An 11,680-nucleotide genomic window follows, 5' to 3' on the forward strand; every position below is an offset into this window, starting at 1 on the left:
GGCATCCCTAAGCGTCCGATTCTTGATTTCAACTCAGGTCATGATCTCAGGATTATGAGACCAATCACTGAGTCGGGTTCTACAACCAGCGCTTAAGAGTCTCTCTCTCTGGGGGGCTGGGTGGCTCAGTGGGTTAAAGCTTCTGCCTTCAGCTCAGGTCATGATCCCAGAGTCCTGAGATCGAGCCCCACATCAGGCTCTCCACTTCTCAGGGAGCCTGCTTCCTCCTCTCTCTCTGCCTGCCTCTGCCTACTTGTGATCTCTGTCTGTCAAATAAAATAAATAAAATCTTAAAAAAAAAAAGTATAAAAAAATAAAATAAAATAAAAGGGGTTGGGGCTTGCCCCACTGGTGGGCACGGTCAGTATCAGTCTCGCGGTTACAGATTTGAGCTCCACATTGGATGCAGAGACAACGTAAACAGTTAAAATCTTTTAAAATAAATTAATTAAAGTAAATTAAAAGGGAAAAAAAGAAGATCGAGAGAGAGAGAGAGAGAGAGACCCCAAAATGAGAAGAAAACCTGAGTGTTGTTGAGGGGCTCCGTGAATGGGGGATGCGTGAGTAAATGGGCAGAGAGGTGAGTGAGTGGAAATAGGCGGAGCCCCCCCCACCTCCCCCCACCCCCCCACCCCGCCTCGTCCATCCCCGGGCCCGCCCATGCAGGTGAGGAGGGGCTGGTTGGCTCTTTCCATGGCTGACCACACCCGGGCCAAAGTGCATTTTCCTCCCCATTCACAGGAGCTGAGGCCAGGCAGATCCTTTCAGCTTCCTCCAACGCGGCAGCACCACCTTCCTCCATTCCTGGCAGAAGGGGCAGCAGGGAGAAAGCGTCAGGCTGGCGACCTGGGCAGCCCAGGTCTGCGGCAGCCCAGGAACCCATTGGTGAGCATTTCCCTTCCTTGGCTCGTTTCAGTTTCCTCATCTGTCCTTAAGCAGTTTGGCCCAAATTGGTGGTTCTCAACTTGGGCCACACCTTCGAATCAGCTGGGGACCTTTTAAAAATTCCAGGGCCCAAACAGCACCCCAAGTCAACAATGTGGGACCCAGGCACCCATGGCTTTTAGCATTTCCCAAGTGGTTCCAGTGCACTAAAGTTTGAGAACCTGTGAGCTGTGACCTCTTGGACCCCCTCCCCCTTTCTGATGCTCTGTCCATTTGTCCTGTCTTCTGTCACTGGAGGATTAAATGAAATGTGAGAAACCCTGGGCACCCCCTGGAGGCAGCAGCAGCCCTTTCCCGGGCTTTCCCCAGCCCCATGCACTCTTCACCAAACCTCCTGTTCCAGTGCTCCCAATCCCCACCGTCTCCATTTTTATGTTTGAAATCAAGGGATATGAGATCCTGGGCAAGGCAGAGTCTCCCAGGTATGGGCTGGGGTCTTCCTGTTTTCTTGGCTCTCACAGCTGTGAGGAAGGGCCTGGGAGAAAAGGGAGAGAGAACTGGGTAGGACAGAGAGCCTGCTCAATCCAAGAACCTAAGTGTTTGGCTTTTCCTATCCTTGATGTAGAAGCTGCTAACCTTTTCCAAGGAAACATCTAGCAGGACGCCAGTGGCTGAGCCTCCTGGGGGCGTGTTCCCTTGGGTAAGCACTCTTAGCCACCAGGGTCACCTGCTGGACAGAGCCTGGGAAGGGAGGAGGGAGCCTTGAACTTCCCTTGCATCATTCCCAGCACATGCCGGGCAGCCCCGAGAGTCTTAATTAATTTGCCCATTTATCAAATAGGCACCTCCCTGCCCCATCTCACCAGGCCAGTGACCACATCGTTGTTTCACTGCACACAGATGCACGGAGCTTTCAGAGGTGTTTCCTACGTGGTTGGAACTTTGTGTCCATTTGAGAGGGAGTACTGATCTGAAGAACAACAGAGCTGACCCATGGCTGAACCCCAACAGGACAGGAAGGAGGAGCCGGCAGGTGAGTCAGGAAGATCTGTTTTCCACATGGTCCTCAAGGATTTGGGTAGTACCGGAGGAAGATACGAGGGGGTGGGGAGAGAGATGCTGCCGTGGGTAGGGGCAGTGGCCCTTCCCAGCTCTGCTGCCCGTGAAGTCAGGACAGAGGGAGTAGACCGAGTGTCCTTGAGGGGGAAGCAAGTATCAGCACCTGTGCTAACAGTAGTGGCCAGTCAGTACCAGTGCTCACTCCTTTGCTTCTTAATACCTTTCGAGGTAGAGATTATTAATCCCATTTTCCAGATCGGAAAACTGAAGCTCGGAGAGCTTAAGTAGCTTGTCTAACGAGTCATGGCTACTGTGGCAAAGGAAAACTTCAGACCCAAATAGGCCTGACTTCAAAGGGCGTTGCTTTCTGACCTCTCCAAGACTGGGTCCACACACACGGGATCTTAATCCAAAAGGTTCATCTAAGAAAATGCTGTTTTCTGTGCCAGGCCAGGCTGGCAGCGGGGCCGGGGGGTGGGGTCCCGTGCTCTGTCTGTGTGGGGAGAGTGGGGGAGGGGTGGGGAAAGCATCATTTCAGGTTGGGTACCAGAGACCAAGACCTCCAGGGAGAAGGGGTTGCTCCATGGCCCAGGGCGCAGGGCGCAGAGGGGACTGCAGATCCCGCCACCTTGGGAGGGGCTGGGGAGGGACTGGGGAGGGACTGGGCAGTGGGCAGAGAGCACTTGAGCCAGAAGCAGGGCTGGCTTCTTGGGCCTGTCATCCCAGCAGCTGTGCAGAACCCCACAGTCAGAAAATGTCCCACACTTCGGATTAAATGCTCTGTGGTCACTGGCTTGACTTTTAAATAATTTAAGATTTTATTTATTTGAAGTCAGTCAGAGAAAGACAATTATCACATGCTCTCCCTGATATGAGGAAGTTGAGAGGCAACGTTGGGGGGTTGGGGGGTAGGAAAAGAATCAATGCAACAAGATGGGATCAGGAGGGAGACAAACCATAAGAGACTCTTAATCTCACAAAACAAACTGAGGGTTGCAGGGGGCGGGGAGGTGGGGAGGGAGAGGGTGGTTGGGTTATGGACATTAGGGAGGGTATGTGCTATGGTGAGTGCAGTGAAGTGTAAACCTGGCGATTCACAGACCCGTACCCCTGGGGTTAATAATATACTATATGTTAATAAAAAATTTTAAAAATGTATTTTATGTATTTGAGAGAGAGAGCACACATAAGCAGGAGGGAGGGGCAGGAGAGGGAGAAGCAGATTCCCCCGCTGAGCAGGGGGCCCAATGAGGGGCTCGATCCCAGGACCCCAGGATCAAAGGCAGATTTAACTGACTGAGCCACCCAGGCGTCCCCATTTTAAATAATTTTATCTTGGGAGTCTGTTTTGTAAGTGAAGTCAGCCAGGACGATGGAGCATGTGCTGGGGAGAACCTTCCCCCCCGTATGTGCATGGCCCCACTCCCAGCCCACCGCCCCTTCCCCACCAGAGTTCCACTGTCCCCTTCTGCCCCTGGTGGGGACTCAAGAAAGAGTTGGAGTTGAGGCAGGCAAGGCAGGGGGTGTTCTGAGGGCAACAAGAAGAGGCAGGAAGCTCTCCCTGCCCCCATCCAGGGTCAGATGGGTACAAGTGGGAGGTTGTGATTCCTGGGGGGGTCACCCACCTGCCGTGAGTTAGGGGTGCGGAGCCGTTTTGCACACCTTCCTTTTGCTCTGGGCTCCACTGATGGAGCTGGCTCTGGTCACATCCCAGTCCTGCCATTTACACATGCAGCAAGCTCAAGCAAGTTACTTCACCTTTCAGCCTCAATTTTCTTGTCTGAAAATGCAAATGTCAACATCCCATGGATTTTTTTGAGAACAGTGAGGCTTTTTTTTTTTTTTTTGCCCCCAAATGCAAATCTGATTGTGACAAGCCTTGGGCTAAGGCTAAGATCTGTCTAAAGGCTTGGTGTTGTTCTAGAATAAAAACCCAAACCTTTCACCTGGGCCAGTGCTTTCCAATAAAAATATTGGATTTTTAAAACCACGTATTTAAAAAATTTCCTCAGGATGCCTAGGTGGCTCAGTCGGTTGGGCATCTCCCTTTGGCTCAAGTCACGATACCAGAGTCCTGGGATGGAGTCCCAGGGCTCAAACTGTGTTCGGTGGGGAAACTGCTTCTCCCTCTGCCTTCTCTCCCTGCTTGTGTGTGTTCTCTGACAAATAAAATATTTTTAAAAATAAAAAAATAAAAAATAAAAATGTCCCAGCCACATTTTAAAAAGTAGACAGGTGAAAATAATTTTAATCTATTTACTTCGCTCAATATATCAAAATTATTTCCACATACAACCAATATTAAAAAAATGAATTCTTCACATTTTTTCCTGCCTTTGAAATGGTATTTTATGTATTTTTATGAAATGAGTGTATCTCATTTCACATGACTGGTGGCTACCGAATTGGACGGCGGAGGCTGTGCGGCCCTAATCCCACCCTCTGACGGCTGCCTGACACACCTCACACCATCCCTTCATGCTCTCTGCCCAGCAGCTGCGTTGGATGGTTGCCTTTCCTTCCTCAGAAGCTCCGCTCTATCCGCACACAGGTTCCTTATGCTATTTCTAGCCCTGGGAACCTCATCTTCCTCTTTTCCCCCTGGATCGGGTTAAGCCTACTCAGCCTTGCCTTCAGAATTTGACCTCCATTGTGTGTCCAGCCCTCACCAGCCCCACGATTTAACGTCACATTTTCCTGAGGTCCGTTGATCAGGATCTCTGTCCCCTCTAGCTTGCCAGCTCTAGGACAGCGACCACTCTGGGTTTTTGTGGTGGTGGCTTGAACCGCATCCCCAGGGCTTAGCAAGGCGCCTGGTGCAGAGCAGGGTCTCAGGGAGCAGGGCCTGTGAGCCTGGGAAGGGCCTGGCCCCCAAAAAGGATGCTAATACTCACTCTCATCTCCCTTCCTGCTGGTGGAGAAAATTCCTTATAAAGGACTCTCCTGGAGAATTGGGGACACGAAGCCCTCAGCGCCCAAAATATTTAAGTCGAAACTTGAGTTAAGCACGCAGATTATAAATATTTCTTCCCCAGATTACATACCGCTTAAAAATAGCATCCTGGCTCCTTTTCATGATTTGGGCCGTGATGAGGGAAAAATGACACTTCAAGTCTGAACATAAGTACTGCCCTTTTCGTGACTTGGCTTTTCCCTTGAGGAGGCGGAACTGGGGAGCAGGAAGTGGAGAGGGGGCATCACTGTCCCTGTTCAACTGGCAGATCTGGAAGAGAGACAAACGCTGAGGTGCTGCCATTTCTCGCTTTTTAAGATTTGAGAAAGAGAGAGAGTGCGCGCTGAGAGAGCATGAGTGGGGAGGGGCAGAGGGAGAGAGAAACCGGGATCCATCCCAGGACCCTGGGATCATGACCTGAGCCAAAGGCAAATGCTTAACCCACTGAGCCACCCAGGCGCCCCAACGCTTTCTTTTTCTAATTCTTTCCCAGGTGAATGTAAACAAGGCTCCAACCCACAGATGCCAGCTGACCCACGGGATGCCAAACCTGAGGACACCCGTGTAGGTGAGGACTCAGCCCCGAGGCCCAGTGGCAAAGCCAAACACACTGCTTGGGTTCTTCTCCCTTCAGTCAAAAATCCCTCCTTCTCGGGACAGTGTGAAGACTCACTCCATACCACTGCCCACCCCCCCACACACCACACCAAAGATGGTACAATTATCCTGATTATCAGGGCCTGTCACCTTGCAGTCCTGGGGAGGGATGCAGTAGGAAATCACAGAATCATCTGCACGTCTACACTACACAACAGTTTCCCGAGGACACAGAGCCCCAGGGATCAACAGCTCCCTGAAGTTTTTCAAATAAGTTCCAACACCTACCAGGTACTGCTTGAGGGTGGTATATTTAAATATTTATTTTTTCAATCCTAGCTCGGCTTCAAACTGCAAGCTTTCAGGGGAGTATAATGGGGTTTACATCGCAGACCGTTACAAGCACCCCAAGAAAAGACTCAGATTAATTTGATGCTCCTATACCCGTAAAAACTGCTGCGTGTCTGTTACACAGTTCTGTGCTGGGAGAATGGATGACGCCGACTGAAAGGCTTTAAATCGGGTACTCTCTCTTTTACAAATAAACTTGCAGGTGATCTAGAGCTGGTGCTTAAAGTCAGAATTAAGAGTCCCAGAGAAAATGACTTCATTGAGGTTGAACTGAACAGAGGAGAGCTGAGTTATCAGAATCTCCTGAAAGTCAGTTGCTGCGAACTGGGGATTGAGCCGGAGCAAGTGAGGGCGATCAGAAAGCTGCCAAACACACTGCTCAGAAAGGTAGGGTTTGCAAAGGGTCTAAATGCAGACGGGGTTCTAAGTGGGCAAAATTAATGTTCTGTGAAGCTAATCACTTATCTCTTGTGTTTCTAACGTGAAAACAAATTTAAGCCACTGGGAAACTCGGACTGTAGGACAGCCATGGTAGCTAGGTAATTTTCAATCTGGTGCTTTTACTGACTTGCACACCTAAATTCATGAACCCTTCAATACGGTCTGAAATACAACTAAGGCCCAGAGAGAAGACTCAGGTCAATGCATGTGGCCCGTTCCACCTCTGCGGACCTGGCTGGTTCACAGGTGGCATGGTGCCCGGGGAAAGACTCACCCACCTTCCTTTGCCTGCCACAGCTCAGCCTTTGTTATCTCATGAAACAAAGCTGTTTTGCATTTGTATAGAGATTCCAGATGCAAAATACAGTTCTCTAATTTCAGAAGAAAAACCTCATTTCTTTGGGTATTACTATTTTAAAAGCTTTCAAAACGCCTTTACCAATTCTCACTGGTGGCATGGCTAATATATTCTTTGTAAAGGAATGGCAGGATGATTGTTATTTTCTGGACTTTTAAAAATGCCCTTTTCTGGATTTGAAATAATGTATATACAACCACTGATGCATGATAATTTCTTAATGAGAGTTATAATTATTACTTTTTTAAAAAAAAGCCCTTTTCTTCACCAATATTGGTGTGGGACTACAGTCCCTTAGGAACCTACAACAGAGACCAAAAAAAGAAAAAGTCTCAACTGCTACTTTAGCTTACCACGACAGAAAAACCATTACAAAAATACCCTGAATTTAGGCAAGAACCAAAGATGCTGGCCATTAAGATTTTTTCATCTTAATAATCTCTCATGCTATCTACAAACCACCCTATAATTTCTTTTACATATTAAGGACAAAGACATTCAAAGACTACAGGACTTTCAGGAAGTAGAACTCATCTTGGTGAAAAATGGAAGCTCTGAATTCGTTGAACACGCAACATCCCTGACAGAGAAGGCCTGCTACAACAGCAATGCTGCCAAACTGACCTATTAGAAAACCCCAGAAATGAAACCGCCGGTATCAATGTTTTGTAAATAACCAACTTGGAATGCATGTACCGGTTTGCCACCTTCATGTGCGTACTTTGCAAAATTGTTCTCTCATCTCAAACTTCTCTGGGCAGGGAGAAATTGTCACATCATTTCCTATTCACACTTTGAAACTTGCCTATAAAATGGCATGACTTGCGTTACTGATGAGGCCTTTTTTTTTTTTTTTTTTTTTTAGTTTTTTAAAAAATTTATTTGCCAGAGACAGTGAGAGAGAGCACGAGAGGGGAGGTCAGTAGAAGCAGACTCCCCATGGAGCTGGGAGCCCGATGCAGGACTCGATCCCAGGACTCCAGGGTCATGACCTGAGCTGAAGGCAGTTGTTTAACCAACTGAGCCACCCAGGCGCCCTTGTTGAGGCCATTTTTAACAAACTACTTGCCAAATAGCCAAGGCACAGCCCACAGCACTCAACTCTGCTAATCAGATGGAAACAACAACAAAGTTGGCACTCTTACCAACAACTAGCTCGAAGCTAGACTTCTCCTATTCCACTACCTAGAGCTCTTCCGGGTCAACTCACCCAAACTCTTAGGTAAGATCTGCTGGTACTTTGGAAGCACTCTGGGAGCTGGACCCCACTTACCCACTTAACCCTGTCCACGGTCATTTCTCTTCAGTCATTACTCCTGGACTTGAATTCGTGGAACTGAGCTCTGAAATACCGGAGCTCCTTCTGGCCAAGCAGGATCTCATCTCCCCCAGCACATAACAGGGCCACCAGGTTGCCTCTGCAAATGCTCAGCACCTCAACTTTGATGAAGGGTGAGGGGAACACGCAAACACTACACTAGCACTTACCTAGCCCAACTGTCCAAAGACCAAGGTTTTAAATAGTGTGGGTACCGACGTACGGATCATCCCACTCAAAAATGTGAAGCGTGTGTGGGTGGCTCAGTCGACTGAACATCTGACTCTTGGTTTCAGCTCAGGTCATCTCAGGGTCAAGGTGGAGGCCTGCATCTGCTTGTCCTTCTCCCTCTGCTCCCTGCCACCCCCACCACCGGCCTCTGGCACATGCTCTCAAATATATAAATAAAATCTTTAAATTTAAAAAAAAATGTGATGAGTTCATGAGACTTGAACCTGCAGTTTGCTTAGTAGCCCTGGGCCTCTCCAGATGGAAGCACTTCTGCTGGAAATGTAAGCTCCACATCCACGTCACAGGTCTTTGAGAGACAGGACAGCCCGCTAACAAGCCAATTCAGCGCAGTGCCATTCCAGCGCCACAAGGGCCAATTCCCTAAGGTATTCTCAATTTTGTTTGGAATAAGGAAAACTTGGGGCAAGAGCTGAGGACTGGCTTTTAAAGATTATTTATTTATTTATTTGACAGAGAGAGATGACAAGCAGGCAGAGAGAGGAGAGGAAGCAGGCTCCCTGCTGAGCAGAGAGCCCGATGCGGGGCTCGATCCCAGGACCCTGGGATCATGACCCGAGCCGAAGGCAGCGGCCCAACTCACTGAGCCACCCAGGCGCCCTGAGGACTGGCTTTTAATGGCCCCAAATCACCCTTGCGAGGAAGTGGAGTTTTAGGTGGTATTTTTAGGTGAATATGGTAGAATAAATCTGAAAAAAATGTTGGGGGGAAACCTTACACTATGACAGTAACAGAACCTATAGAGTTGCCTAATGATCAATTACAGTAATTGAATGAGGGCAGCAATTTATCACCAGGCTGTTGAGCAAATTCTGTATCCGTTCAAATAAACATAGTATGCACCTTTGAAGAAATTATAAAAACATATTTCCTGTAACATGAATAGTCTTAAGACTGAAGATTAAGAGTAAAAATTGAAGCTTCAATGGGGCGCCTGGATGGCTCAGTAGGTTAAGCCTCTGCCTTCGGCTCAGGTCATGATCCCGGGGTCCTGGGATCGAGCCCCGCATCTGGCTCTCTGCTCTGTAGGGAGCCTGCTTCCCTTCCTCTCTCTCTGCCTACCTTTCTGCCTACTTGTGATCTCTGTCAAATAAATAAATAAAAATCTTTATAAAAAAATAAAAATAAAAATAATTGAACTTTCAAGAGTAATTTTCATTGTAATTTATACTTCATGCAGACACTGTGGAAATTAATTTCTGAGGAAGGTGCAAGTCCACTGACTTTTATGCTAACTTAATGTCATTTTAAGATTTTTAGGTGGTTGAACTGAAAATCAGGTACTAGGACGCTTGTCCTGAAAGGTTCCAGAACACATGTAGGTTAAAACAAAAAGGTGGAATGATCTAGAATTCTTAGTCGTTCACAATCTAACACTCATTTACAGTGAGGGGACTGGTAACAGCAGCAGGGCCTCTTCTACCCTCAGTGTTAAGTACCACTCACAGGCCTGACAGACTCCACCAGGAGGTGGCGGTGTTCCTATTTTGCTCACTGACCTATCCCATGTTATCAGAACAGCAGCTGGCATACCAGCACTCAGGGCTGCAAGGAAAGCAGGCGGGGGGAAGCCCCAAGCTCCCACTGGGAGCCACACTTGGAGATCAAAAGGTCCACTGTGGAAAGAGGTGACTTTTATGCACTTGCAGGTACATTTCTACTTCTAATCACTTCCCCTTTTTTATTCTTTAAGATTTTATTTGGGGTGCCTGGATGGCTCAGTGGGTTAAGGCCTCTGCCTTCTGCTCGGGTCATGATCCCAGGGTCCTGGGATCGAGCCCCACATCGGGCTCTCTTCTCTGTAGGGAGCCTGCTTCCTCCTCTCTCTCTCTCTGCCTACTTGTGATCTCTGTCTGTCAAATAAATAAATAAAATCTTAAAAAAAAAAAATCTTGAAATGCCATTAAAAAAAAAAAAGATTTTATTTATTTGACAGCAATCACAAGTAGGCAGAGAGGCAGGCAGACAGAGGGAGGCAGGCTCCCTGCCGAGGCTCCATCCCAGGATCCTGAGATCATGACCTGAGCTGAAGGCAGAGGCTTTAACCCACTGAGCCACCCAGGCGTTCCCCAATCACTTCCATTAGAGTAAATATCTAATGCTTCATGGTGTCCCTAATTAAGAGCAGAACAAGGCCAAAATGGAACAGCCCCTCTGATCTGACAATCTAAATTGAACAGGGGTAGAATGTGCTGACCACCTGCCAGGAGTACTGCTCTTCTCACCCAGCAGTTCCCTTCCTGGAAGGGCGTGAATCTTCAAGAAACAGAGAACAAAAGCAGCCGCTCCCTGGCTGACACCCAAATCCCAAATGGAAAATATGTAAAGATAAAAATAAGTGATATCACAGGGCACCTAGGTGGCTCAGTGGGTTAAACCTCTGCCTTCGGCTTGGATCATGATTCCAGGGTCCTGCATCAGGCTCTGTGTTCAGCAGGGAGCCTGCTTCCCCCGCACCCCACCCCCTGCCCATCTGCCTACTTGTGATCTCTGTCAAATAAATAAAACCTTAAATAAAAAAGTGTTCACAAAGAAGACATACACTTAGGCCCTGCTTCTAGCTTTTAAAAAACAATTAAGGCCCCAGATTTTGCGCTCAAGAAACCATACCTTTTACACCTGCCAGTCATTGTAAGAGGGTAAATTTTTTAAATATGGGTATGCTTATATTTCTATTTTACTACCTACACCAAGACCTTTTCCCATTTTTTAAGTTTAAATTTTATTAAGAAATATCATACATACAAAAGTACATGAACATACAGTTTAAAAAAGAAACCGCCCATCCAGCTTTAGCAACAAAGCATTGTCAGCAGTTCCTCTGAAGGCTGTTCCATGCCCTCCACGGTCTCCTCTCCCTCCGATGCAAGAGTAACACTGAATTTCCTGTTATCATTCCCTTGCTTTTCTTTCATTTACCACAGATTTAACAGCTGGACTCTGACCTTCACAGAAATGGAACCACAGCGGATGTATTCTTCTGCAACTTGCTTTTCCGACCACCAAGATCCATCCATGTTCACACATGTAGCTGCAGCTCAGTCTGACTTCCGTGCAATTCCACTGTAGGAATGGGCCACGGAATCTATCCAGTGGACTGCTCAAGGACAGGCAGGGTCATTCCAGTTTGTTTTTGTTTCCCTTTTCTTCCTATTACAAATAGTGCTGTTACGACATTTTTACATCCACGTCCTGACACACACGTGTAAGAGTTTCACTAGGGTATGTATCTAGGAGCGGAATAGCCACAGAGAGGTTAGGGCACAGCCACTTAAGCCAAACTACTTCCCAAAGCCGTTGTTCCTAAAAGTTCTTCCATCTGTTGCTGTTGATAACTGAGCTACTTGGGAGGGCTGAGAAGAAACAGATCAACTATGACTCTCAAACTGCATTTTCAAAGTAGGAAATTTAAAAACCTGATACAACAATGAATAACACATTGACTTCTCTGCTTTGGTTTACTTGAAAT

General features: G+C 47.5%; 1 protein-coding gene and 1 long non-coding RNA gene across 5 annotated transcripts; one reads left to right on the forward strand and one right to left on the reverse strand.

Annotated features, from left to right (window-relative positions):
* Window positions 1–698: 698 nt before the first annotated feature.
* LOC309852144 lies at window positions 699–11,674 on the reverse strand. 3 transcript variants are annotated; one of them, XR_014305091.1, is made up of 4 exons: window positions 11,157–11,674; window positions 4,989–5,167; window positions 3,570–3,724; window positions 699–804 (listed from the first exon to the last, which is right to left on the reverse strand). It is a non-coding gene; the product is annotated as an uncharacterized lncRNA (long non-coding RNA). The 3 variants fall into 3 exon arrangements; XR_014305092.1 differs by lacking the exon at window positions 699–804 and adding an exon at window positions 1,007–1,420; XR_014305093.1 differs by lacking the exon at window positions 699–804 and having other exon boundaries at window positions 1,954–3,724.
* ANKRD40CL (ANKRD40 C-terminal like) lies at window positions 773–8,635 on the forward strand. 2 transcript variants are annotated; one of them, XM_082708439.1, is made up of 6 exons: window positions 773–885; window positions 1,511–1,585; window positions 1,786–1,918; window positions 5,391–5,465; window positions 6,048–6,232; window positions 7,132–8,635. In XM_082708439.1, exons 3-6 carry the CDS (start codon window positions 1,879–1,881, stop codon window positions 7,273–7,275), a joined length of 444 nt encoding a protein of 147 aa, XP_082564565.1. In that variant the 5' UTR covers window positions 773–885; window positions 1,511–1,585; window positions 1,786–1,878; the 3' UTR covers window positions 7,276–8,635. The 2 variants fall into 2 exon arrangements, with proteins under 2 accessions (XP_082564565.1, XP_082564566.1); XM_082708440.1 differs by lacking the exon at window positions 1,511–1,585 and having other exon boundaries at window positions 801–885.
* Window positions 11,675–11,680: the final 6 nt, after the last annotated feature.

Source organism: Mustela nivalis (genome assembly GCF_964662115.1).
Source record: "Mustela nivalis genome assembly, chromosome: 17".
NCBI lineage: Eukaryota > Metazoa > Chordata > Mammalia > Carnivora > Mustelidae > Mustela > Mustela nivalis.

What these genes read in the sequence shown, in the direction of transcription:
- ANKRD40CL (XM_082708439.1), top strand. Translation starts at nt 1,879, where the DNA reads ATGGCTGAACCCCAACAGGACAGGAAGGAGGAGCCGGCAG. An exon ending in CAGGAAGGAGGAGCCGGCAG is followed by an intron (nt 1,919 to 5,390) that starts GTGAGTCAGGAA and finishes ATTCTTTCCCAG; the next exon opens with GTGAATGTAAACAAGGCTCC. An exon ending in ACCTGAGGACACCCGTGTAG is followed by an intron (nt 5,466 to 6,047) that starts GTGAGGACTCAG and finishes ATAAACTTGCAG; the next exon opens with GTGATCTAGAGCTGGTGCTT.